The 23,977-nt window shown below is 35.9% G+C and overlaps 1 protein-coding gene across 9 annotated transcripts in view; it reads right to left on the bottom strand.

Annotated features, from left to right (window-relative positions):
- The window catches only part of TUT7 (terminal uridylyl transferase 7), a 77,997-nt gene that overhangs the window by 44,882 nt on the left and 9,138 nt on the right, over window positions 1-23,977 (bottom strand). For 7 of the 9 annotated variants that reach the window (XR_011964395.1, XM_072596967.1, XM_072596968.1 and 4 more), the window contains 6 exons: window positions 16,092-16,269; window positions 10,174-10,262; window positions 7,917-7,968; window positions 5,232-5,301; window positions 4,514-4,640; window positions 2,187-2,306 (listed from right to left, as the gene is read on the bottom strand). Coding sequence is in view for 8 of the 9 variants with exons in the window: in XM_072596967.1 (XP_072453068.1) it covers window positions 2,187-2,306; window positions 4,514-4,640; window positions 5,232-5,301; window positions 7,917-7,968; window positions 10,174-10,262; window positions 16,092-16,269 (636 nt within the window). In the remaining variant the exon portion in view is untranslated. Of the gene's footprint in view, window positions 1-2,186; window positions 2,307-4,513; window positions 4,641-5,231; window positions 5,302-7,916; window positions 7,969-8,257; window positions 8,382-10,173; window positions 10,263-16,091; window positions 16,270-23,977 lie in introns of those variants that run through there. The other 2 variants (XM_072596970.1, XM_072596971.1) reach the window with 2 other exon arrangements.

Below are 23,977 nucleotides of genomic sequence, written 5' to 3'. Positions count from 1 at the left end.
CTTTCAATGTCCATGTGCACGTTTGCACCCATATCCACACACATAAACATGTGCATGCAACCCTCACTCCCTCCATGATTTTATTGGTATAGAGAACTCTTCCTGATAAGGAGAAACTCCTCCTGCTAATTCATGAACACAACTGTTCGACAACCTACAGTCTCTGGGACAGAGGCCAAATGACTGACCACACTCATGTGGCCAGAATGTATCTGATACAGGACTTAAAGCAGGCCTGGACTCACAGACCATCTCTCCAGCCATTGTGCTTTGCTCCCATTTCCCATGTCTCATAATATTTACACTCTTAAATGCTTATATTTCTTTCTAGGGGAAAAAAGTCAGGTACTTCAGAGTCATACTACACAGAAAGTAACCTGCCAATCATCAAATGCTTAGTGTCTTAAGGATTCTTCCTGCCTCTATTCTCTCCCCAACTCCTCTAATCCCTCTTTATGCACTGAGCTACCCATGTCACTCCTCTGTTCAAAAATACTTGGTGGAGTACTAGCATGGACATCACCATAGCAAAGTCAAGCTGAAGCTGCAGCAGTGGAGATTCTCAAACATATCAGCTCAGGATGGGAGTCCAGTGGAACTGAGTGAGAGAGAGCTACAGAACCCCAGGTAAGTGCAGCAGCCACTCCTGACACTATGAGCCCGCAGATTAAATGTCTATAAGTTACCTATTTGATGGCAGTGATCAGTAAATGCTAGCTCCCTCTTCTTGTTGACTTTGAAAAACCCAGAGAATACTTACCCAGGCAAAGTCCTGGAACAGTGGGATTAGCTGAAGGGGTAAACAGTCTCTTAGGCCATGAGGCTAGGAAAATCGCAAAGGGATACACATAGATAGAGGGAGTGAGCATAAATAAAATGATGTGATGATAAAAAAATGTGATTTAAGGGTGCAAAGGGATTGTAATGGAAGATGTGAAAAGGAGGCAGAAAAAGGTAAATTACATCACAGAAGGAGGCACAAAAACATATTACAGTAGAGGGAAAGAGGGTAGGGTGATGAGCATTGTTTGAGATTTACTCTCATCTGATTTGGTTCAAGGAGGGAACAACAAACTCAGTTAAGTATAGAAATCTAACTAGCTCTGTAGGCAGTAGGAGGGGAAAGGGGAAAGAAAAGGAAGGGGAGGCTAAAAAGGAGGGAAGTAATAAGGAAAAAGGGGAGTTAAAGGGAGGGGGGCTGAAAGAAGGGAGGGAAGACTGAGGGAGGTGGTGATCAAAAATTAAAACTTTATTGTGGACAGGAAGGAAGAGGAGAGAACTAAAAGCACAAATGGGGGAAAGAGGATGGAGGAAAAGACACAGAGAGTAATCACAACTGTGAATGTGAATGGGATAAACTCTCCCATAAAACGGAAGTGGATAGCAGAATGGTTTAAAAACCATAATCCAAAAATATGTTGTTCACAAGAAACATATTTGAAATGGGGGCATACACACAGGGTAAAGGTAAAAGGTTGGAGCAGAATATATTGTGCTTCAGCTGATGTAAAAAAAGCAGGGGTAGCAATCCTGATTTCAGACAAAGCAAAAGCAGAAATAGATCTAATCAAAGAGATAAGGAAGGAAACTATATGATGCTAATAGACACCATAGGGAATGAAGCAATATTGCTACTAAACATATACACTCCAAGTTGCACAGCATCCAAATTCTTAAGAGTAGAAGTTAAGGAAGTTACAGGAAGAAGCAGACAGCAAAAATATTTGGTGGCTCCCTACTGCCAGCTACGTCAAGTTCAAACTGCTCTATGTGGAATTCAAGGCCATTCACAATCTGGAATCTCAAGCTTTTAAACCACAATTCATATCACTCTGTAACATGTATGCTATTCTTCAGAAAAATAAGAATATTCTACTTCTGATTTGCTCTACCATCAGCTTGTCCATTTCTGCATTTGTCAATTCCTACCCAACCTCTGAAGATCAACTCCAGTGGTCTTCCTTCTTCCCCTCTCCCTGAACACTCAATCTCTAATGCACTTGATTATTCTGTAACAGTGTCTTGTCTAAATTTCGAATGCTGAATAAACATATTTAATTGAACTGAATTTTCCTGGCTAGAAAGGACATGAATTCAGTGGTAAAATTGAGAAAAGTATGCTTCAAAGCAAATGCTTTTTTTGTAAAAGATACAATTTTATAATTTTTAAATAAAGTGAAACTTACCCATGATCCTAGATATACAGGCAGAACTGGTTCTTTTCTTTGTTGAAGAAAGAAAATGGCCATTAGGGCAAATACATAGGGTGGTAAGCCCCCTTCTTCAGGATGATCTGTACAGCAAAGCTAAAATAAAAGGGGGAAGTGTATGAGTCTATTTTGACTAAACTCTTCATTCTCCAAGACTGGTTATATATAAAAAATAACCAGCACCAATTTAAACCACCTGTTAAGAAAAAAAAAAACAAACGTGAGTAAAGTATAAGTGACTTAGCACACTGGCTCCTAAAGAAACAGGTCATGTGTACATAGTAAGTGCTCAGCAAGCTTGTTGATCTGATCTGCTTTAAAGTCCAAAGCCCAGGTGGTTACAGCAGTAAAAGTCACTGGTTTAGATCCTGATAGTGGGCAAAATTGGCTTTGCCTTGTTATTAGTAACAATTAACTAGCATTTATATCATTTTAAGGTTTGCATATTTCTTCATAGTTATCATCTCATTTTATCTTCACAATACCCTGAGAGGTAGATGCATTTTCCAGATAAGGAAACTGAGTCAGAGAGCTATTATTTGACTTGTCCAAGCTCATAAACCTAGTAAGTATCTGAGGCCAGATTTGCATTTCCTGACTCCAGGTCCAGTGCTCTATCCACTGTACCACCAACTGCTCTAAGCTGTACATCTAACTTGGCTTTTTACAAAAAACACTAATTGTTGCTGTTTGTCCTTCACTCTTGAAGGGGACCAATGACATCATGAGGGTGATGTCTTGAGTTGTGTATGAACGGGCTTTAAGTGATGTACAAAGTCATAAGCCCCACTCTCTCCTCCAGAGTCATCAAAGTTCAGTGACAAAAGTCAAGATGACTGGCAATGGCCTGGGAGCTTACATTTTGCAAGATAGTCTGGGGCTTAGGAGCATTTTTAAATTGTATTTTAATCATCCATCCATACCATCCACCCATTCATCATTTTCAAAAGGTTGAGATAATTTACTTTTTGCCCTGGGCAATTTCCAAATATGATTTCTTGAAATATAGCTCTGAAGAACCAGGCGTTTAAAAAGTCCATTGTGTTTCAAATAGAGCTAACTCATTCAGTTGTTTCTGACTCTTTGTTGACCTCATTTGGGGCTTTCATGGCAAAGATACTGGAGTGGTTTTCCATGTCCTTCTCTAGCTCATTTTACAGATGAGAAACTGAGGCAAACAAGAATAAGTGACTTACCCAGGGTCACACAGCTAATAAGTTTCTGAGGTCTGATTTGAACTCAAGAAGATGAGTCTTCCTGACTCCAGGCCCAGCATCCTATCTACTGCACCACCTAGCTGTCTATGCCTTTGAAACTCAAATCACTCTTTCAATGAATGGCCAATAATAACTTAGTGCCTTTAACAATTCTGAGGATGTGAACAATTCAAGGGGATTAAGCATGACCCAATTTTCAATTATCTGGCAAAATACTATAGTAAAGTATGATGTTCTGTAGTTTAAAAAAATTTACTGACTCCTATTACCAGTAACAAATGTAAATTATATGACCAACCAGGGACATGCAGTATAGAGCAAAACCCACTGGACCAGTATATTTAGGAGACAACTGAATCTGAACCCTGGTCCTGATCATACTAGCTGTGTGATCTTGGGCAAACTTTGCCTCTGACACTTGGTTTCCTCATCTATAAATTGGGGATGACAATATTTTCCCTGCCTACCTCACAGGGTTATCATGAGTGCTTTATAAGTCAAAAGACACTATATAATTGTGATTCCTTTATCATCATTATTGTCACTCTATTTCAGCAGTTTCAAGTTCAGCCACTGTTTTACAGAGGTCTTGGTCACTCTGTTTGAACCCAAATCTAAGTTTATATGATTATATAATCATCTGTACCTCTAAATGTTAAAAGAGAAACTGTACTACCACCTCAATTTGAGTTTAAAATTTTGTAGCCCTCTTCTATCACTATTTCAATTTCACTAACTTTAAAATTTCAGACATTCAGAATGCATCCTGTCCCTGTTTGGGTCCCAAATCAAGAAAGTATAATTAAAATTGTAATATTTTCTTTGACTTTTTTTTTAAAAGGAGGCCACTGAATTTAATGCTTAAATTGAAATTTTTTAAGGAAATGAAAATATCAAAATTTCTACTCCTTGTTTGGATTTCAACATTTCTTCCATTTGCCCATATAAGGTATTATATACAGATTCTGATACATATCCAAAATTAAAAAAAATAAAAATAAGAGGCTAAAAACTTAAAGCATATTGCATGTGCAAGTTTATCTTCGTGTAAGAATATATGACTGTATTTAGAAGACCCACACTTACCTTTGCCCAGTACCTGAATGCAATTACCAAAGGGACCAGTTTAGGTTCTAGTTTTCCAAGAGCAGCTAAATGATTTGTGGTCAGACAAGCATTTTCATTTCCTGCACTCACTTTACAAATGAGTCCACTAAAACAATGAAAAAACAAAACAAAACAAAACTTCAAAATAGAACTATTTTTTCTTCCCCCATACTAAGATTTAAGATAATCATAAAAGTTTGAGCTGAAACTACTTCATAATTCAGACTATGAAAAGTGTTTCTAAGAAACAGGAACAAGAATGAAAAAGTTAATTTCTATTAAAAAGAAGCACAGCAGAACTGCATATAACAAAGCATGGGAGGAATGTGTCCAAGGAAAAGGAGACATTCACACCTACCAAAGAGTCAGTGTTGCTTTATATGGGACTACAGATGGATAGAGAGACAGATGGATATATTCATGCTAGCATGTCATTACTATGCAATGCATTAGTCATGTAATTGAAATGGGTGAGGAATGTTTTCCCCCCAACATTGTTTTCTTTGATGGAATCGGCTTAAAAAAAATGATTTCTACCTGAATTGCCCAAAATACAGCAAATGAGAATAGTAAATTTGTGAAATACTAATGTATTTCATCAACTTATTCTGGCAATTGAGTCACTTAGACAATTACATACATTTCCTGTTGATCTATGTGACCTTAATGCCTATAAACAGTAGATACAAACTGAGACCTTTGTTTTTCTCGGCACACCACCACTGGTACCCTAGCATGGAAATCTGCATCAATATCAATGAAAGACTCTGAGGAAAGAAAAAATATTAAGCGTGTTAATAAAAGCTTTTGTAAAAATAGAACTTGATAAAGTGCAAGTATTAGGAGAGGCTTTTTTGATTTGGTCTTTTAAAAGAGACCTATCAAAAAAAGCATTACTTCAAACCTAAGTGTAAAAATGAGAGATACAAGTACTAGGGTCTAAGGATTCAAAAAGAATTGTACAGTTTTCTTTTTGAGACTGGGTCTCCCCATTTCAACCAAACTTAAATGCAGCAGCAACTGAGGGGGTCCAATCCAGCTGCTTATTGGCATGGAAGCTTGACCTGCTCCATTTGACCTAGAAAGGCTCTTGTTTTCATAGGGAGCTCCTGGCTCCAATCTTAATGCTGATACCCAATCACCTTTACCCCTACTTTGGCTGGAATTCCTGAGATTAGCGACCCAACAAGCCTCAGACTTCTCAGTGGCTGTGTTTATTGGAGAGATTTTTTTTTTAACTGATTTTTTTTCAATGCCAAGGAAAAAGCTGATGGCTGGTTAAGAAAACATATTGTACAGATTAAATCACACCACTTATTTTTAAAGGAGTATAAGACTAAGAGATATTGAAGTGACATTTAAAGTATGTAGAAATACTATAAACATTACTAAAATCTGTTCTACCACTTCTATAAAAATCAACTTTCTTAACCATTCTTAAAAGGAAGGTTTTGGTCACCTATGCTAATAGCCTCTCTCCCTAAACACTTTGTATTGATTTTGTATAGACTTCTATATGAGAGGGAGCAAGCCTGAAGTAGTGGAGAGAGACCTGGTCCAGGAGCCAGAAGACCTCGATCACATCCTGCATCTGCTCCATCCAGTCACACATGGGCCATGCGACACTAAACAGCTGGCTCAGCTTTGCACCCCTTGAAGTTCTAAGCTGCTTGGGTAGAGGAGGTTTCCTCCTCGAGGAGTTCCCTCTGTCAATGAGTACCATCCTGGTACTTCCATGGGATACACGCATTTATAGTCTTTCCCCATATTCCTTAAAGGCAGGGACTATTTCATTTTTTTGTCTTTGTATCCCAGAGCCTGATACAATGACTGACACAGAATTAGTGCTTAATACTTGCTAATTGTTGGATCTTGGGCAAAATCAAAATGAGAAATGGAAAAGACCAACTCCAATAGTAGTTCTATTTTCACATTTTTCATGACTCTCACAAGGGTAGTAAAACTAGCAGAAGTGGGATCTGAATCCAGCTCTTCGGGCTCCTAAACCAGTGCTCTTTACACTCTATCAAGAGAACTCAAAATAAACTTTCACATTTACCATAACTAATACTACCTTTTGTACTCTGATCACGATAAACAGAAAGTTGTTTTGCAACTTTCCATCAACAACTGGCAAATTCATAACTGATGCCTGGATTTACACTTTTGCTTATTTAAACTCTGGCTGCCATCTGCTTTTCTTTAGGGACTTTTAATGATTAAAGTAGGATAAAATATTTGGGTCTACCTTTATTTTCCAGGCTCAATGCTGAAAGCTTTATTAAAAATACCTTTTTAATATGCTATGAGTTATCAGAAAATTAATTATTAGAAAACGGTTCTCTTCACCTGGAACACTGAAGAACATAAAATGAAGTATTCCATTGAGAATACAAGAAATATAAACAGTTAGTGATGGACACTGCATTAACCAACTGATAAACTTTATAGATCATAGATCACTTTGCCAAAACTCACTTTAGGCTTGAAGTCAAGATGTGGTTATATTATGTATGTGCATGTATATGAAGGCTAAATAACAGGTAAAAGGGAAGAGATAATAATTTACACATTTTAAAATTGCAGTGTGTCATTTATTTCAACTTAATTTTTTTTATTCATTTCTATATCAGTTAGGGGGCTTACAAATGCATGGTAACATGGAAGGAATACTAGTCTGGGAGTCGAGAAGCCTGGGCTAAGTTCAGATAATGCTAACTGGATCTCAATCTTCTCTTGTGGAAAATAAATAGGCAGGAGGGTAGAATACTTGGACTAGATTATCTACAAGGTCTCTAAAATTCTATTATCTTTCATCCTATTCTAATTTCACAAGCATGTATAATTTATAAAAATCTTATGTATATATTAGGTTCCAATCTAATACATTAGGCCCAATATATTAGGATCCAAACTAATTCAATTTTTTTTATGGAGGAATAAGTTTTATCCATACATATGATCATACTTAACCTAACAACTATTCTCAATAGAACTACTAGCAGGAAGCATAGCCTGCAATAGTGGAAAGAACCCTACATTTGGAGTCAGCAGACTCGTGTTTAAATCCTAGCTATTTAACACTTATGTGATTTGGGAGAACAACTTCATGTTTTGGGGTCTCAACTTTCTCATGTGTAAAATGAAAGGGTAATACTATGTGACCTGAAGGATTGAGAGATAGAATTTCTTCCAGTCCTAAATCCTACAATTTCCTACGAATCAGAAATTCCTATAAACTCAATGTTTATTTTTCACACATATATTCAAACAATATGCAACATCTAAAGTTCCTTTTTTTCAAAATATCAGGATTAAATGGGCAATTTCAACACAAAAGAATGATTTTAAGAATACAAGTGAAAAATATGATACATCTTACCACTGTTCTTTAAATTTTCTTGAATAAGTAAGAGCACATCTGGTTGAGTCATCTACGAAATAATCCAAATACATCAAAAAATGAGATAGCTCAATTCACAAGTATTTTAATTTTACTTGTGATAAAATACTGTTCAAAACAGGAAATGTACATATTGATATGGAAGTGAAAAGTCTAATAATTACAAAGGCATATGTGCATTAAGTATTTATTCTTTAGGACACAAAGCTTTCCCTTTTAAACTATGATGAAGATAGCCAGAAGAACAAGTAATACATGGTTATACTTTGGAAATCTGTCATCTAGGCAACTGGAATATTAAATAACTAATAGTACCTCACCTGTGGAAGACTTTGGGGAAGAGCTGACACAAAGACACAAGGATCAACTAAGAAGTATTACGATTGGGCGGATAATTGACCAGAATATTCGAAGATTAAAGGCTTCCAATTTTCAATTTATGATTGGTTGGTGAGCTGCCCAAGTAGCCATAAAAAACAATCCCCATGGGTATGCAGAAAACTAGGGAAGCTGAAGTGAACAGACCATTAGCAGGATACGGGAAAAGGGGGGAAAATAAGTGACATACAGCAGGCAAGGGGAGGACTACAATACTGACATCAATCTGCATCTCCATTTCTGTTCTCTAGAACAAGCTCCTCAACTACGTGGGGTAAACAACGACAGTATGATTAAAAGGGGAAGCTTTTCAGTTTTTACTCAAAGAGGCACAACAATACAAAGAAAAATTTAGCAAAGTTCCTGACTGTATTTATACATTCTAATTACAAAAGATTACCTGTTACAGAATAAATGTTTAACATTCTGTGAGACTGAAACGTTTTTCCCATTTATGGGCAATAAAAAGGAGAGCCTATAAAGACCAAGGAAGTATAAGAGGGTTAGACTAAAAGATGGGGGAGGGGGGCTCCTTCTAGCTCTTAATCATAACTGCTAGGTAGAGAATCTGTATGGGTACTGTTCTGCTACCTCCAGGCTTGAATGAATAAATTAACCTCTTTGGGGATTAGTTTCCTCATCTGGAAAGGAGGAGAAAGGGAACTAAGTGATCTTGAAAGTCCCTTGCAGTACTAAAATTCTACTACCAGAATCTTTATAGACCATATGAATACACGGTAAATATGAACCCTTCAAAGTTTACTACAGATGTGATTCACAACTACTATTACCAAATGGCACAAAATTAAAAGGAGCAATTGGACTGGAATGTCAGTTTTCTAGGTTTGGTCCATGAATTTCTAGAGGTCTCCTAGGTTAAAATTACTTTTGCAATAATAGTAAGACATTAGCTGTCCATTAAAATACTTCTCCTTTTTCCAACTACATGTATGTGTAAGGCTGGATTTTCTTCATATGCTTCAACCAAAACAACATATAGCAACAAACTAAATACAGAAGAGATAAAAATGCAACTGTCTTCTATTAAGCTAGACATTAAAGTGATTTGGAAAAATATGTAAAATTATATCACCCTTCTAACTATTTTTGTTTTGGGAAATATTTTTCATATAAATGTTATTTATGTTAACATGTAATGGGTTTATTACTGTTAGTTTTAAATGAATAAATGCTTTTAAATTTATCAGTTTTCATTTCTAATATGGTAAAAAAAATCAATAAATTATAGCTTCACATAAACAAAAGGTTTTTGGGGTCCTCAATAATGTTTTGGAGTGTAAAGCGGTCCTGAGACCAAAAAGTTCGCTATCTATTAGACTAGAAAATTAAAGAACACTGAACTGTCTGATAGAAATAAATTTCTTGTGAACAAAACTTACTGATCTTTGTAGCCATAACAGTAACCTAGTACAATGTTTTATATTTAACAAGTGTGTTTTATTGAACATGGATATTGTGGGATAAAACTAAAAAAAACAACAAGAACAAACCCATTACCAGGAAATTTTGTTTTTTCAAGTGAACAAAACCTAGCAATTGTCAGATTCAACAGAATAGCAGCTTGGTAGCTATCTGGAGAGGCTATTGAGAATGTAAATTTAAAAATAAAGCTTCATGAAAACAAGGTTATTTATAAATTGGGCAGAACTACTACCACAAGACACAAGCTGAAACATCTGAAAAGAAGCTGGCACAATTTCAGCTAAAAGCTGATTATCCAGAATTGCTCCAAAGAACGAGTTCAAATAAAGGAAACACAACATATTCTTATAGAACTCATATTCACAAAGATTTCATCACAATTTGCTATGGTTTTAGAAAAAAATTTCATACTTACAGTGGCTGGAAACTGAACATCAATGTTTAAGTCCGAATTTTTGAAACCAAATCTGCTATAAGATGACCCATACAATCTTAAAGAACAATCTAAAAATAAAAATACTCTCATCAGCAAAATTTAATTTATAAACACTTCCCCCCAAAAAAGGAGACAAGTTTTATTTTTCCTCCCCAGAAGAGGGAAGGAAATTAAATAGATTCACATATAAAAACAAATACACGTTAAATTTCAGGACAAATAAGGAGGGAGTATCCAAGTTCAGTGTAGTTTAATTTCATCACTAAAGTATACCAGCTTTAATAAGCCAAGAAATTGTCTTTTTTACTTGTATTTCATGCGAGCTTCAGATTTGCACAATTTTCAGAAAACATTAGTTAAAAATGTGACTAAAGATTCAAATATAATACTTTGAAAAACCAACATTATTTTGAAATGAATAGAAGGTAAAATCTGATTTTGGCTTAATAGTTGAAATCTTACTTAAAAGGGTTGGGAAACAAATACAAACATTACTTTTCATTCTAACTCCGTATTTAGTTGCATCTTTCATTATTTTTTTTTTAAAGATCCTGTCAATAATTAATCATATAGAGGCACTGTGGTGAAGTGGAAAAAGCAGCAGACTTAGAGTCAGAGGACCTGGGTCTGAATCCTGGCTCTCTTACTAATTAGCTATGTGACCCTGGGCAAGTCACAATTTCTCCAGGCTTCTACTTCCTCATCTGTAAGGTGAGAGCTAATCTACATGACCTCTAAGGTTACTTCCAGAGCTAAATTCTATAATACTATTACCTCAGAAGGTTGTTGTGAGGAAGGTGGTTTGTAAACTTTCAAGTCTTACAAAAATGTGAACTATTACCATTTTGGGAAAGAAATCATGGAAATGATCCTTTTGTACCTGAACCATTCTCATAATAAACACCTCACAAAGTATACAAACATGTCACAAAAATATTTACACAAGATAATCACTTTAGAGACAACAACTCTTTAAGAATACTTACAATGGCATAGATTGAATTTAAAAGACTATACAAGACAGGACACATCCCCCTTTCCAGTAGATCGAGCCTCAAGGAAATGCAGTTTCTGGCAAAATATTTTAAGTTTATATTCTTTATTTGTACTGTGCAACTTAATTTTGAGTATTACTATTTTTTGTCAGAAAATTATTGTTTTTCCTACATGTAATTTTAAAGTTTTTTTGATTTCATGTGACTTATTTCTTGGGACTACAACATTTTTCCATTATAAGCCTATCCCATTTAATAACTGGAAAATGATTTACTTTACAGCCAATTTTTCAGAAAGGTATTTATTGCATAAGGTAAGGCACATAGAATGTCAAGAAGAAAAAAAATAATTTCCCTTATTTCTATGAAAGGACACATAAGCCTTACAGTTTACAGTACTGTTAAAGGCACAAAAGAATTAACAGTATTCTTTCAGACATAATTAATGATTATTTTGATAATGCTGTAATAGCTATACCTATAAATCATTTGCCTAAACTATCATAGGAAAAACAAAACATACTGAAAAAATTTTAAAACAGGAGGGGTTATGTAATACTGCTGATAATTCAAGAAATCAATGTTATACAATGAATAAACTCACAAAAAACCTTTTCTAAACTAATTTCCAGTTGTTTCTTATAAAAAATTAGTTCACAAGGTTTAAAGATCATTTAATTCAATCAATTTTACAAATGAACACCAATTTACAAACTGAGGTCCAGAAAGAAAAAGTGACTTCCTCTAAATCATATAGCTAACAGTAGTAGAACCAGGATTTGAACCCAGAGCTTGAGACTCTAAATCCAGTGATCTTTCCATTTCACCATACTGCCTCTGTGGCTTAGCTAACCTTATTTTTGCATGTGGAAAAAGCCACAATGATCAAAGATTTACCTTTATTCTATACCTATATAAATCTTTGATCTCACTGATTAGAGGTGCTCTTTCCAGCAGTGCACAGTACAACACATTCATGCCTTCTAACCTCATTTGCCTACTGTCCAAGCCTTCCTCTAAGTCAATACTCCACAGCAAGCTCACACAACTTGCTGAGGTCTTTACTCTAGGCTCTAAGTAGCTTGACATTATGTTGATACCAATGTAGTATGCAAGTTGTCTGTTATGCCTCTCTCTTGCTATTAGGCAATGCTCCTCTTTTTCCGGTTATACATCTATTTAGTATAATCTTCAGTATTGTTGCTTATATACGATATTTTACTGGTAATCTGTTGCAGCCCATTCATGCCCAATACATATCTCTCCATTGTCTTCTGGTTAACTGACAACTGTAATGCCTTGGAGGAATGTGGTAGTCCATGATTTGCAGTCATAGAACAATGCAAGAATACCAGTGTGAAAAACATTGGTTTTTATTAAAGAGAAGTTTGGGGACTGTTAATGTAAAGTTTCCAAATGCAATCCAGCTAGCTCTCTTCCTTCCCTGCAATTCTGGGCTCAGTTTACTGTCCATCTGCAGTTCAAGTTCCATATAACAACTGATGGATTAGTTCTAAGTACTGACCACATTTTTGATAAATCCTAGTTTCCTCCTGTGTGGTTCAAGCTTTTGAATGATTGTGGATTTTATTTAGGAGGCTGCAATATTTGGGGCATGATGCAAGCAACACAATATCATTCACAAACGGAAACATCTGCAGGTCCTCACTATCTGAAAGGAAAATTATAGACAGCTGTTCAATGTGGACTTGACACTGGACATCCTTCATGACAGCAGCAAGCATCTTTAGTTAGCAAACATCTGTTTTATGCCTTGTTTGATATTAATTATAAAAGTTTTCTGTTGTTAAATTCAATAAATACTTTTAGAATAAAAGGTTGCTGAACTCAGTTTTACGACTGTAATATATATATATATATACACACATAGGAGACATCTTGTTGGAGACCCTTTACAGGAGTATTGTGCTGTACTTTTAAAGTCAACAAGCACTAAGTGGGATTGTTTATTCCTAAAGCTGCATGACTATAAATAAGACATGATATGCCACAGAATATAATTTGCAAAATCTTGCTCATTTTTCTCTCATACCTTTATCAAACATGCTCTCAATTTTTTGTGACTTATTTTCTTATTTTGTAGAGATGGGAAAAACAGGCATATGGATCAGGAATTACTATTTTTTTCTATTGCCTTTTTTGAATAGTAATAATGGCCATGACTGTTTCCCCCCTTTAAATATTATTTTATTGATGTTCATTCCTTTTTGTTACATGATTGTCATTTCCCCTAAACACCTCCCACATCCAAATAAATTCTCCCCCTGCTATGCAAATTAACATATTGGTTGTGTCTGAAAATCTATCCCTTATTCTTAACCTACAGTTCACCATGTGTCTGCCAAAGAATAAGAGGTACACGTATATCATCTTCTGAAGTCACCAGTAATCTGAGAGTTCTGAAGCATTTCAAAGTGTTTTTTGGTTTGTTTTCTATTATTAGACTCATTGTAAACTGTTTTCCTTGTTCTCCTTTTATTTCACTCTGCATCATTTTAGGCAAGTCTTAATTTTCTCCGAATTCTTCACATTTGTCATTCCTTCCGGCACATTAATATTCAACTTATTCACATATTACAACTTGTTAGGCCATTCCCCAATCAATAAGCACCTACTTTTCTTTTAGTTCTTTGCTACTACAGAAAGTTTTTGGATATGTGGGATATAACTTTCACCTCTGGAGTATATGCCTAGTAACCGTTACATTGTGTCAAAAGGTACACAAAGTTGAGTGACTTTAGTAAAATTATAAAACATTTTACAGAAAAAGTCCTAGTTCTACCAGTAAGTGCATGGAATGTATCTGTATTTCCACAAGCCATATTTATCATTTTATTGATCACTTTAAAAAATCATTTAGTATCTTCCCCTTTTTGAAATACACTCAAATTTTTGTCACTTCTCATATTAGATTTCTTTTGAATATACTGTCCAACTGTTCTTCTCATCTTTATTTTCTTCGGTGCCATTTTTGCTTTCTAACATAATACATTGGTAACTGTGATTTTGGGAGTTCCAAAACGGTGATTTTACTAGTTACTGAAGGTGAAAACCTGTCACAGAAATCTTGATACATCTTACTCATTCTCTAGAATCCTCTCCCCATCGAATGTCCTTGTTCTAATTTCATCCTTAAATGCTCTTCGTTACATGGGTTTCTTGCTAAATATTATCGTTTCCCCCATCATTGCATCTCCCTGTTTTACGAAGTAACGCTGCTCATAACCTCCTGCCATTCTCTTCTATAATGTTTTTTAAGATGCTTTTATATTCTAAAGTGTTTCTACCACATCTTTCTGCTTGGAAAGGAGATTGTTGGCTAAAGGTTCTTAGGCTCTTGGTCTTCTCATTGTGGCCAACAAGTTTACAACAATTAAACTTTCTTAAGAAATGGTCAGAGTCTGGGTCAATGTCTGTTTCTTTATCCATTTTCTATTTTTTGTATCAATAACATTTAAATTTTGACTGTACGTCATGTTGGAGCTGTTTTAATTATGTCATACTTTCTTAATTTTATTTATTTTTATGATGAAGTATTGTTTCTGGTCTTTGCTTGGATAAGGCAATGATCTGGATGGAAAGAGACGATTTATTTGGGAACAGGTTCCAACATGGATAGTTGTTCCCTATTAATATATAACAAATTTTATTTTTTTATTATGTAATTTGGCACTTCTATGCTCACAGCCTCTCAACTTTCTTCCCAAAGAAAGTATTAGTATTATGTAGCAGTGAACCTGTGTAGTCTGTAAACCACTGGTCCTCTCTCATTTTTTTAATCCTGAGTTGTATTTTCTAATATATTTTTCTCTGTTCTTCACACCATTTCTGCCCTGAAGTAACTGATAATGTTTGTGTTGACTTAATCTGGAAGGTCTTCCAAGAATTTCTTCCTTTGCAACAGATCATACATAAACCAAAATTATCTTCAGGGTGGTCTTTTTGTTTGTACTCATCCAACAAAAACAAGATGACCAACTGCCCCATGCTTTTGATGAAAAAGATAAAAGATAAGACAAAATCAGTTTTGCCAACTCTTCTATTTGTCTTCCTGAGAAGAAGCTGGGAGCTCTTCTTCCATTTAGCCATAACTTCATTTTATCTTCTATTACAGTTTGTAGTGATAACATTCAGTTCCTCTAGCAACATAGTCACTCGTGCCTGGATGATGATCTCACATTTTAGAGTACCAACAGCTAAGATAATTTTTATAGATGGTCTAAAAACTGTGATTTCAACATTGTGCTATTATCATAGGAGAAAGCAACTATAACTAAGGATCAATTTGTCTTTTAGTTTTATGGAGTGCCATGGCCAGAGAATTCATCACATAGTGGCCGGTCTACTGGTGATGAGTCTCTCAGTATTTAGCTAGGCTAGTCTAAAAAAAGCAGTTTGTCCCCAGGAACATATCAGAATCTTTCTAGCATGGTAGAAGCTTCCAGAGCTTGTACCTCAAGAGCATATAGCCTTTGAGAACCCAGGGTCATCTCTATATAACAGAGGTATTAGAATAGTATTTTTGTCCAATGACAAAAATTTTGGCTTTCACTCAACTCAAAATTATTTTTAATAGGTGAAAAGTGGAAAGGAAAGTTTTCTAACTCTATATTATACTTAGATAGAATATAGAGATATAAAACATGAGAACTTTGTGTTGACACCAAAAACTAGCATGTATGATTAATAAAAAAGTCATAAAGAAGAAGAATCCTTAACTGCTGCTTGCACAAGTAATTTTACCTTGGATGTGGACAATATATAGAAAGAGCTTCAGGACAGACCATGTCCATTTCCCTTAATGGTTAAAAATCACCACCAGTGAGTAATACAAGAGAGCTATTTTTACTATATAAATCAAAAGGCAAGTCTAGAGAATACCTGGTAACTTCTGATGGAACAGTTTTTCCATGGTTTGTTTTATTTCAAGTCTTTGTTCTAAGTCTTCATTATTTAAGCCAAACTCCTCTACCACTTTGTCAATGGCAACACCAATAGCTTTTATCTGGGAGGGTGTTGGTGGAGGCAAGGTAGTAAGCAGCTGTTCTTCATGTTTTTCCTTAAGATAAATTGTTAGATTAAGCACTTAGAAAGAACAATTAAACACACACTAATTCATTCTAATACTTCACTGAGGCAAAGCCCAAGGGAGGTTTCTGGAGATCCCTTTTATATTCCCTCACCCTTTCCCCAGATGTTTGTTTCAGCCATATTCAATATATGCTTTAACATGTGCTTTATCTGGATAAATGATAGTAGGAAGAAATAAAAAGAATCATGAGGAAACATTAAAAATGTTAATTATAAAATGATATCCTTTAATATTGATATAGCCTATGTATACGTATACAACTGTTTAAAGATATATATGCTTAATATCTGACTGATGATTTCACACATATCAAGAAATCATGGTGTAGGCTACTAGGCTGCACCTTCATACTTACTCTGATGAATCCAATATGTTAACAGTATGGGGATCATCTCTCAAGCAAAGTACAAATGTCCCCCTGCCGTGTCCTGAAATTCTTATACATGTCTGTGCATAAACCTTGCAGAAGATCTGCCTAATATGCTAGATGGAGGTCTTTCTCTGGTTTGTCTAATTCTGTGGATACCATTACAACATGATTGCCGGCCATTTGTTCATAGTTTTCTTAGTTCTTTATGCTTTCTACACTAGCTTTTGTACACAAATCATTCATCAGTGGTAGTATGTTGCTGTCTATTTAGCCCCATTGTATGTCTTTCCATTGTATTTTGGGTCATCTGTAATTATAATTCTTCTGAGATTATGGAAATCCATAATCTGCAGCCATATGGGATTATGGAAAGATTATTCATGATGAAAAGACAAACTTGTATGTCAGAGAGAAGCTTGGGATCACTGAAAGTACTGTACTGGTGGTGAGTTTTACAGATCTTTTTTTTCTTTTCTCTTTCAAAAATTCTTTATTATAAAGGATGGCTCTCTGGGAGAGAATGGGGAGATAGGATTAAAAAAAAACATAGGTTATTCAACTGTAGGCTTAGCTCACCACCCACCTGAAGTATGTGCCCAAGATATACTGAATGACAGACTAACTCAAGACACTGACCATCCAATTGTACATCACCCTCTGGACATTAAGTATTATTCATCTAATTTGGGCATCTTTTAGGTGTAGATTAATAGATTTAGCTCATTTGAGAAATAGATCCCCACTGAGGAGTTCTTGGTAGTATTCTGGGGCTTGCAGAATTTACTTGCAATCAGCAGTAATACCAAAATAGAAGCATTTAATTTCACATCACTCTACTGCGAGCTTTAAGCTGAAGAATGAAGGAGGAAGACTTAAGCTAAAAAAAGAAAAAAAAATTCTGAAGGCAATGAAGAATTTTGGTGTTGTGATTTTTAATTGGTTGAGGGAAATCTTGGGAAGACCTTTTTCAAAGAAGGAGGAACTGACCTGAAGGATTAGAAGGACCTAAAGAGAGGAACCCAAAAAGATGCAAGGGGTAAAAAGAAGCTTGAGTAAGAATCAGCAGGAAGCTGGTGAAAAGCAAATTGGTAAAATAGGCAGTTGGTAAGGGTGATAAATTGGTTAAGAGAAAGAAAAAGAAGTTAGGTGTGAATGTCAAGGGGCAATGAAGGTGGTAGGGTTCCAACAAGGTGATAAGAAAAGTGACAAATGTGGAGCTAAAGGTCCCCACAAACAGAACTTCTGTTTGCCACAGAAGTTCTCCAGGACAGAATGACAAAGAGTAGCATTTCTTATAATTCTGAGATGGCTGAATGACTGCTATCTGTGCTCAAAGTATAAGCTAGGATCTGTACCAGAAGAGAACGTAAAGAAGACCTTTTCACGCACTCCAGGCTATTAAGAAAATTAAAGTGCTCTTTAGAAAAACACAAAACTGAAGAACAGTTTCAATGTGAAAACAAATAAAAACGGACAGGAAAATATATAGGAAAATCCTGACATGAGCCAGGAAAACTGAAGAGAAGAAAGGCCACAGAACTCTTAGGACTATGCTGAATGGGATAATGAGAAAACAGCTACTTATAGTTCTAGCAATGAGGATGCGTAACCATAGACACTGCGAGGTGAGAGGTTATCCAGTAAAGGTCCAAGGTAAAACAGATTAGAAGGAGGTTGGTAACCATCTGCTGACTGGTAGCAAGGCAATTATCTGTCAACCTAACAAGATTTCAGCTGTCTTCCTAAGGCATGTATCTAGAAAAGAGGAAAAGACTCTCTAAAGACTTGTAAAACTAGATGACTATTAACAACTTATGCTGAATTACATGGAACAAATGATACTGCCAAAAGGAATCTAGAAAGCATTGCTAAAAGTTATTCAGCCTTGGGCAAGAAACTAAAATCCGTACGGGCAGAGATGATGTTTTCATTACCACTAGTGTAACAAATTAAAATACAGAAATGACGTCCTCCTGGTGCCAGGTAAACTGTATCTTACAAAGGACCAATAAAAAACTTACATTCCTGGAGTTTTACTAATCTATACAAAAAGGCCTTAAGCAGAAAAAAGAGGAAGAAATCTGCTTATGCATATCCATCAAGTACAGTTTACAACACTGGAAGGATAGCAGCAGAGGCATTCAGAATAAAACCCATAGCCCCAGTGGTCTATGTACAGATGCGTAGCATGCATGCAAATGCGTGTGTGTGTGTATGTGTGTGTATACATGTGCATGTGTAAAGGAAGGCAGACTAGAGATCCAAGTGCAAGAAATCAAGTTAGACTTCATAAACATCAGAGAATTGGTACAATGAGACTTGTGACTTTGGCCTGGATGGGTCTCTCTTATTCAAAAGGGACAGGATAAGAAAATGAGGGGACATATTAAAATTGTCTATTACAAAGATATGATGTTGAACTGGAGCATGGAAGTATGATAAAGAACACATCTGCAGGAAGTAAAATCAGGAAATACTACATTCTAACTGGACAGGAGAAAATTAAGTGAACTGAACAAAAGAGACCATAAGCCTAGTATGGCAGGATAATATAATGGATTACTCCAATTATGTGTTTATGTAATAGAGTTAAAGAACAGCTAATAATTTTTCAAATAATTTTAATGAATATCTCATCCTTCAAATGGAGGATCCAATCTTGTAACTGCTTCTTACAAAAAAGTAGGAATTGACTGCTAAGGCCAATGTCTGTCTGACAGACATGATGAAAACTTTATAAAGTGACTACTCCATTCTAGAAACTGTGATAGAGAAGGGGAGGAAAATTGAGCACAGTTTGACACGCACCCTAGATTACTGGAGAGATTTCAAAGAAAAGTAAAAAAAAAAAAAAAGAACCTACTGAAAAAGATCAATGTGGATGCCTACGTAAGAAACAACTCAGTAATTTTTCAAAGCAAGACCAGTAACACAGAATGAATAAAAAGTGTGGGACGGTACTATGTGAATAGTATTAGGAGTGCTAAAATTCAGAATAAGCTGACTTAAGGTTTTTAGGTATATTGAGGGAAAAGAAAATACTAATGGAACCCAGAAAAGGCAGAGTTGCTCAACTATTTTGCTTCTGTTTTCTGTGCTTTATACTTAGAAAGGGTAGAAAAAAATGGTGAAGAAGTTGATCCCAAGATAAATAGCGAGATACTAAAAAAACCAACAACAACCACCACCATCCAGGTACCCTTAATGAATTTAAATCATCAGGCCCAGATGTTACTGATATGATAGATATGATGACTAAGCTATTGACTGTAATCTATACAAGATCATGGAGAATAGGAAAGACACTGCAGGATTGTAGAAGGTCAAATGTTCTGATTTTTGAAAACAGAAAATGAATTTGTGAACTATAGGTCAGTGAGAATGATTTCAAATGCTGGCAAAAAGTATTACTAAAGGCTTAGTTGGTGAACATCCGAAAAAGGAGGCAGTAATTACAAACAGCCAGCATTGCTTTGTCAAGGACAGATTATACCAGACTAACTTTATTTATTTTTTGACAGTATTACTACACTGAGAGAACACAATTTAACTCAATCAATCAATAAGCATTTATCAAATGCTTATTATATGCAAAACACTATGCAAGGTGCTAAGGATAGAAAAACAAAAAGAATGTCTCTCATACTATTCTAGGGAAACTGTGGGTTAGACGATAGTAAAATTAGGTGGATTCAGAGTTGTTTGGATGATAAGAATATAGTCATTAACAATTTGATGTCAATATGGAAAGCCTTCTGTGGAGAGTTGGAGGAATTTGTAAAGGGATAGCTAATATGATGGATTAGTCAAATCTGAAGAGTCTCTTGAAAGGTTAGAATACCGTGCCAAATCTAATAAGATGAAGTTCAATGGGGAAAATGTAAACATACTGGTGTTAATATAGACATGCAGATATATGTGCGTATGTGTATATAGATATGTATACACACAAAGCACAAACTAGTAGAGGTATACAGACAGTTCTTGCTCTACATAAATATACATTATGCATGTTCAACTTAAATCCACATTCCCAAAAAGCACCCATACTAACTTTACAGTATAGTACTGTGCTCTCTCTCTGCTCTTGTCCCTCAGCGTGGCACTCCACAGCCTCCCATACCCCAACCAGAAAAGTCTTAAAAAAAAACCAAACCAAAACCTTAAAAAAATACCTCCAAGTAAAAGCAGAAGAAGACTCCTGGAGACTGAAACCACTGGAGGGGGGCTTGGCTTCAGATCTTTAGGGTAGAGAAAGGAAACCTCTGCCCTGTTCTGCAAGCCTGTCCCTGGCTCCCCTGCATGTTCATCCTCTTGCTATCACTTCTCTGTTCCTGGTCCCCATGTGTTGGACCCCTCCTTACATTGGCCCATGACCCCCATTCTATCTCCGTTCTTTTCTCCCTTTCCCACATTCACATTACCTAAAAATTACTTTATGTAGAGGTTTGCAGAACAGTTCACTTACATAAAGTGAAAATCGACTGTATCTAGGAAACAGTTCATCTGAAAAAGATTTGAAGATTTTAGCTAACAGAATCTTAGACTGCATCAAGGAAGACAAAAGGTGCAGGGCTGGGGAGGCAAACTGCACTTTGACCTGGTCAGATCATAGCTAGAATATCTGAGAAACCAGGAAGCATTCAGAGAATAGTCACCAAGATTCCAACCCTTTTATTTTATGCAAGAGAAAACTGAGGACTAGGCAGAAACAATTTACACCAAGAACATGGCAAGAATTCATATCAAGATCAGTGGCTCCAAATTTGGGCCTCCCTGACCATACCAGCTGTAGGGCTTTAAGATTCATGCTATATGAAGACTGAATGAAGGACATAAGGATATTTAGAAAGACTGAGGAATAACATGGCAGCCATCTTCAAATATCAGAAAAGCTGTCATGTGAAAGAAGGACTACACTTGCTCTATTCAGCTCCAAAGGTCAAATAAGGAGCAAGCTGTAAAGACACAAATTTAGGCTTGATGTAATGGAGACAACTGCAGCCATCTAAGAGTGACCGAGCTGCTGTCCTAAGGGACAGAGGGGTCTTCTCGTCACCAGAGATCTTCAACCAAAAGTTAGATGACCCTTAAAGAGATGCTTCTTCAGGTTTAAGCCGGATTAGAGAGCCTGTAAAGATCCCTTCCAACTCAGAGGTCTGATGATTTGTGATACGTCTCCTATAAAGAATTCCTATTTGGACTTTGCACAAGGAAATCTTTGGCACACAGGTGAATACCTTTGTTGAGCATATGCTTATGGAACTGACCATCCGAGACTCATTTAGCAACATCACCTCTGTGGCATACATCAAAGAACTCTGTGTGACACTGATGCCTGGGAGACAGTCATGAACTACACCAAGTGCTATACACCCTGATTCAAACACTTGCTTGTAGTAAACAAGAGTAAAATCTTGTTTTCTCTATCTCTATATTGTGTGACTGTGAAGATGTGGTTTTCTGTAGAGCATGTTTTGTGAAATTCTGCCTACTCCCTCTTTCTATTTTCATCAATAATAGTCTCTGTATGTGTACAGCCTATCCTTACCAAGATTTTAAGGAGATAAGGATAGGTGTATGGGTTGGTATTTACTGACTCTCCTTGTCTTTTATTGGTAATAATGCCATCTTTAACCTTTTGGAATGGTCTTTTGAGAGATACTGGAAAAGGATCTAAATGACTCTAAAACTGTTCTGCCATCTTTATTTCCTCTGAATGTATTTGATCTGTTCAGATGTGCTTCTTGACTTCATTGTTTTGGGTGCCATTTCTACTTCCTTATCAGTTATTAAAAGGACAAATGTGTTGGTCCTCTATTAACAGATTAATATAAAATGCTAGCAGATTTTTTTATTACACTAGTTGGCTCACACTAAGTTTTCTGCAGAATTGTTTTTTTCCAATGCTTTTTCATTATTTTGTGAAGCAAAACTGCTCATAATCTTTCCATATTCACCTGCACAACATTAAGCAAATGAACTTGTATTCTAAACTGATGATGTGCTTGGCTATCATATTTTTCCACTGAGCAAAGATTTTAAGTGTTTTCTGGCTGAGACAATATTTAAATTCTTGTGGTCTCCTTGCTGTGGTGATCTGAAAAGTGGTTAAACTCTCCTAAGAAATAGCGATAATCAGAATTAATATCTATTATTTATTATTATCTATTTATTTATCCATTATTGTTATTTATTATTATCCATTTCCCAAAACTTGTTCAAATGTTAGGTAGGAGCTACTGTAATTACATATAGTGTACCATTATCTTTTTTCGAATTTACTAATTTTTATTTTTGCTGTAATAACAATAATTGAATGTAGGTAGCACTTTGAAATTCAAAAAACACTTTTCTCACAACAACCCTGTGAGCTGGGGTGATAGAATTAGCCCCATTTTATAGATTGGGAAACTAAAGCTCTAAGAGGTTGAATTACTTGCCCATGAACACAGCTAGCAAGTATCTGAGGCAGGATTTGAATGCAGGTTTCCTCATTCAAGTCCAACACTATACCACACTACCTCCAGGAAGTCAATGACCTGAATGCCACGCTGACAGATAGTGCTAAAAGGAGTCCAACTTTAGTAACAAGACATTTCTTTTCTATTTAGATATGGTCAATTCCATAAAAAAACAAACAAAAAAACCCCAACTGATATTGTTTAGTGTTTGTCCTACCCAATGCCTTCTGATGCTTTCTGTAACAAGTATTGATGATCCATATGTGAGGCTTCTGAGTAATTTATTTGCCTCTGGTCTCTTTAATTTCTTAATCCTGAACCATATTTTCCAACACATTTTTTGGCTGTTTTCCCTGTGCCACTGAGTATCAAGGTCTATGTTCACTTGGTTTTGAGGAACTTGTCAAGTTCTTCGTCCTTTCTCCTCTGCAAGAAATGTCAGCACACAGGCTACAGTCACTCTCATGGCAGTCCCCTTTGTCTGTTTCTAGCAGGAGATTTGGCCAAGATGTGATGATCAGGTATTTCATGAAATGACATTTTTGCTGTCCTTTGAATAACACCAGCCCTGCCAACTCCTTGACTCATTCTTACAAAGAGAACCTGGGTCTACATCATTCTTCTGTTTGATTCCAACCTCAGTTCTTACGACCTGGGTCACCGGATAAAGATCTCAAACTTATAAGCAGCAACAAGTCAACGATCCTTAGATGGTCAATACACATACTTTCCTTTTGCCACCACTGAACACAAGTAGAAGGGAACTGCACAGGCCTGGGGGCCAATTTTTATCTACCTCACGTCAGGCATGGAATAGTGGAGAGGAAACTGGCCTTGAAGC

The sequence above is a fragment of the Notamacropus eugenii genome, chromosome 3, assembly GCF_028372415.1.
Source record: "Notamacropus eugenii isolate mMacEug1 chromosome 3, mMacEug1.pri_v2, whole genome shotgun sequence".
Classification (NCBI taxonomy): domain Eukaryota; kingdom Metazoa; phylum Chordata; class Mammalia; order Diprotodontia; family Macropodidae; genus Notamacropus; species Notamacropus eugenii.
Note: the sequence above shows the minus strand (reverse complement) of the source record. Positions and strands in the feature narration are given on the sequence as shown.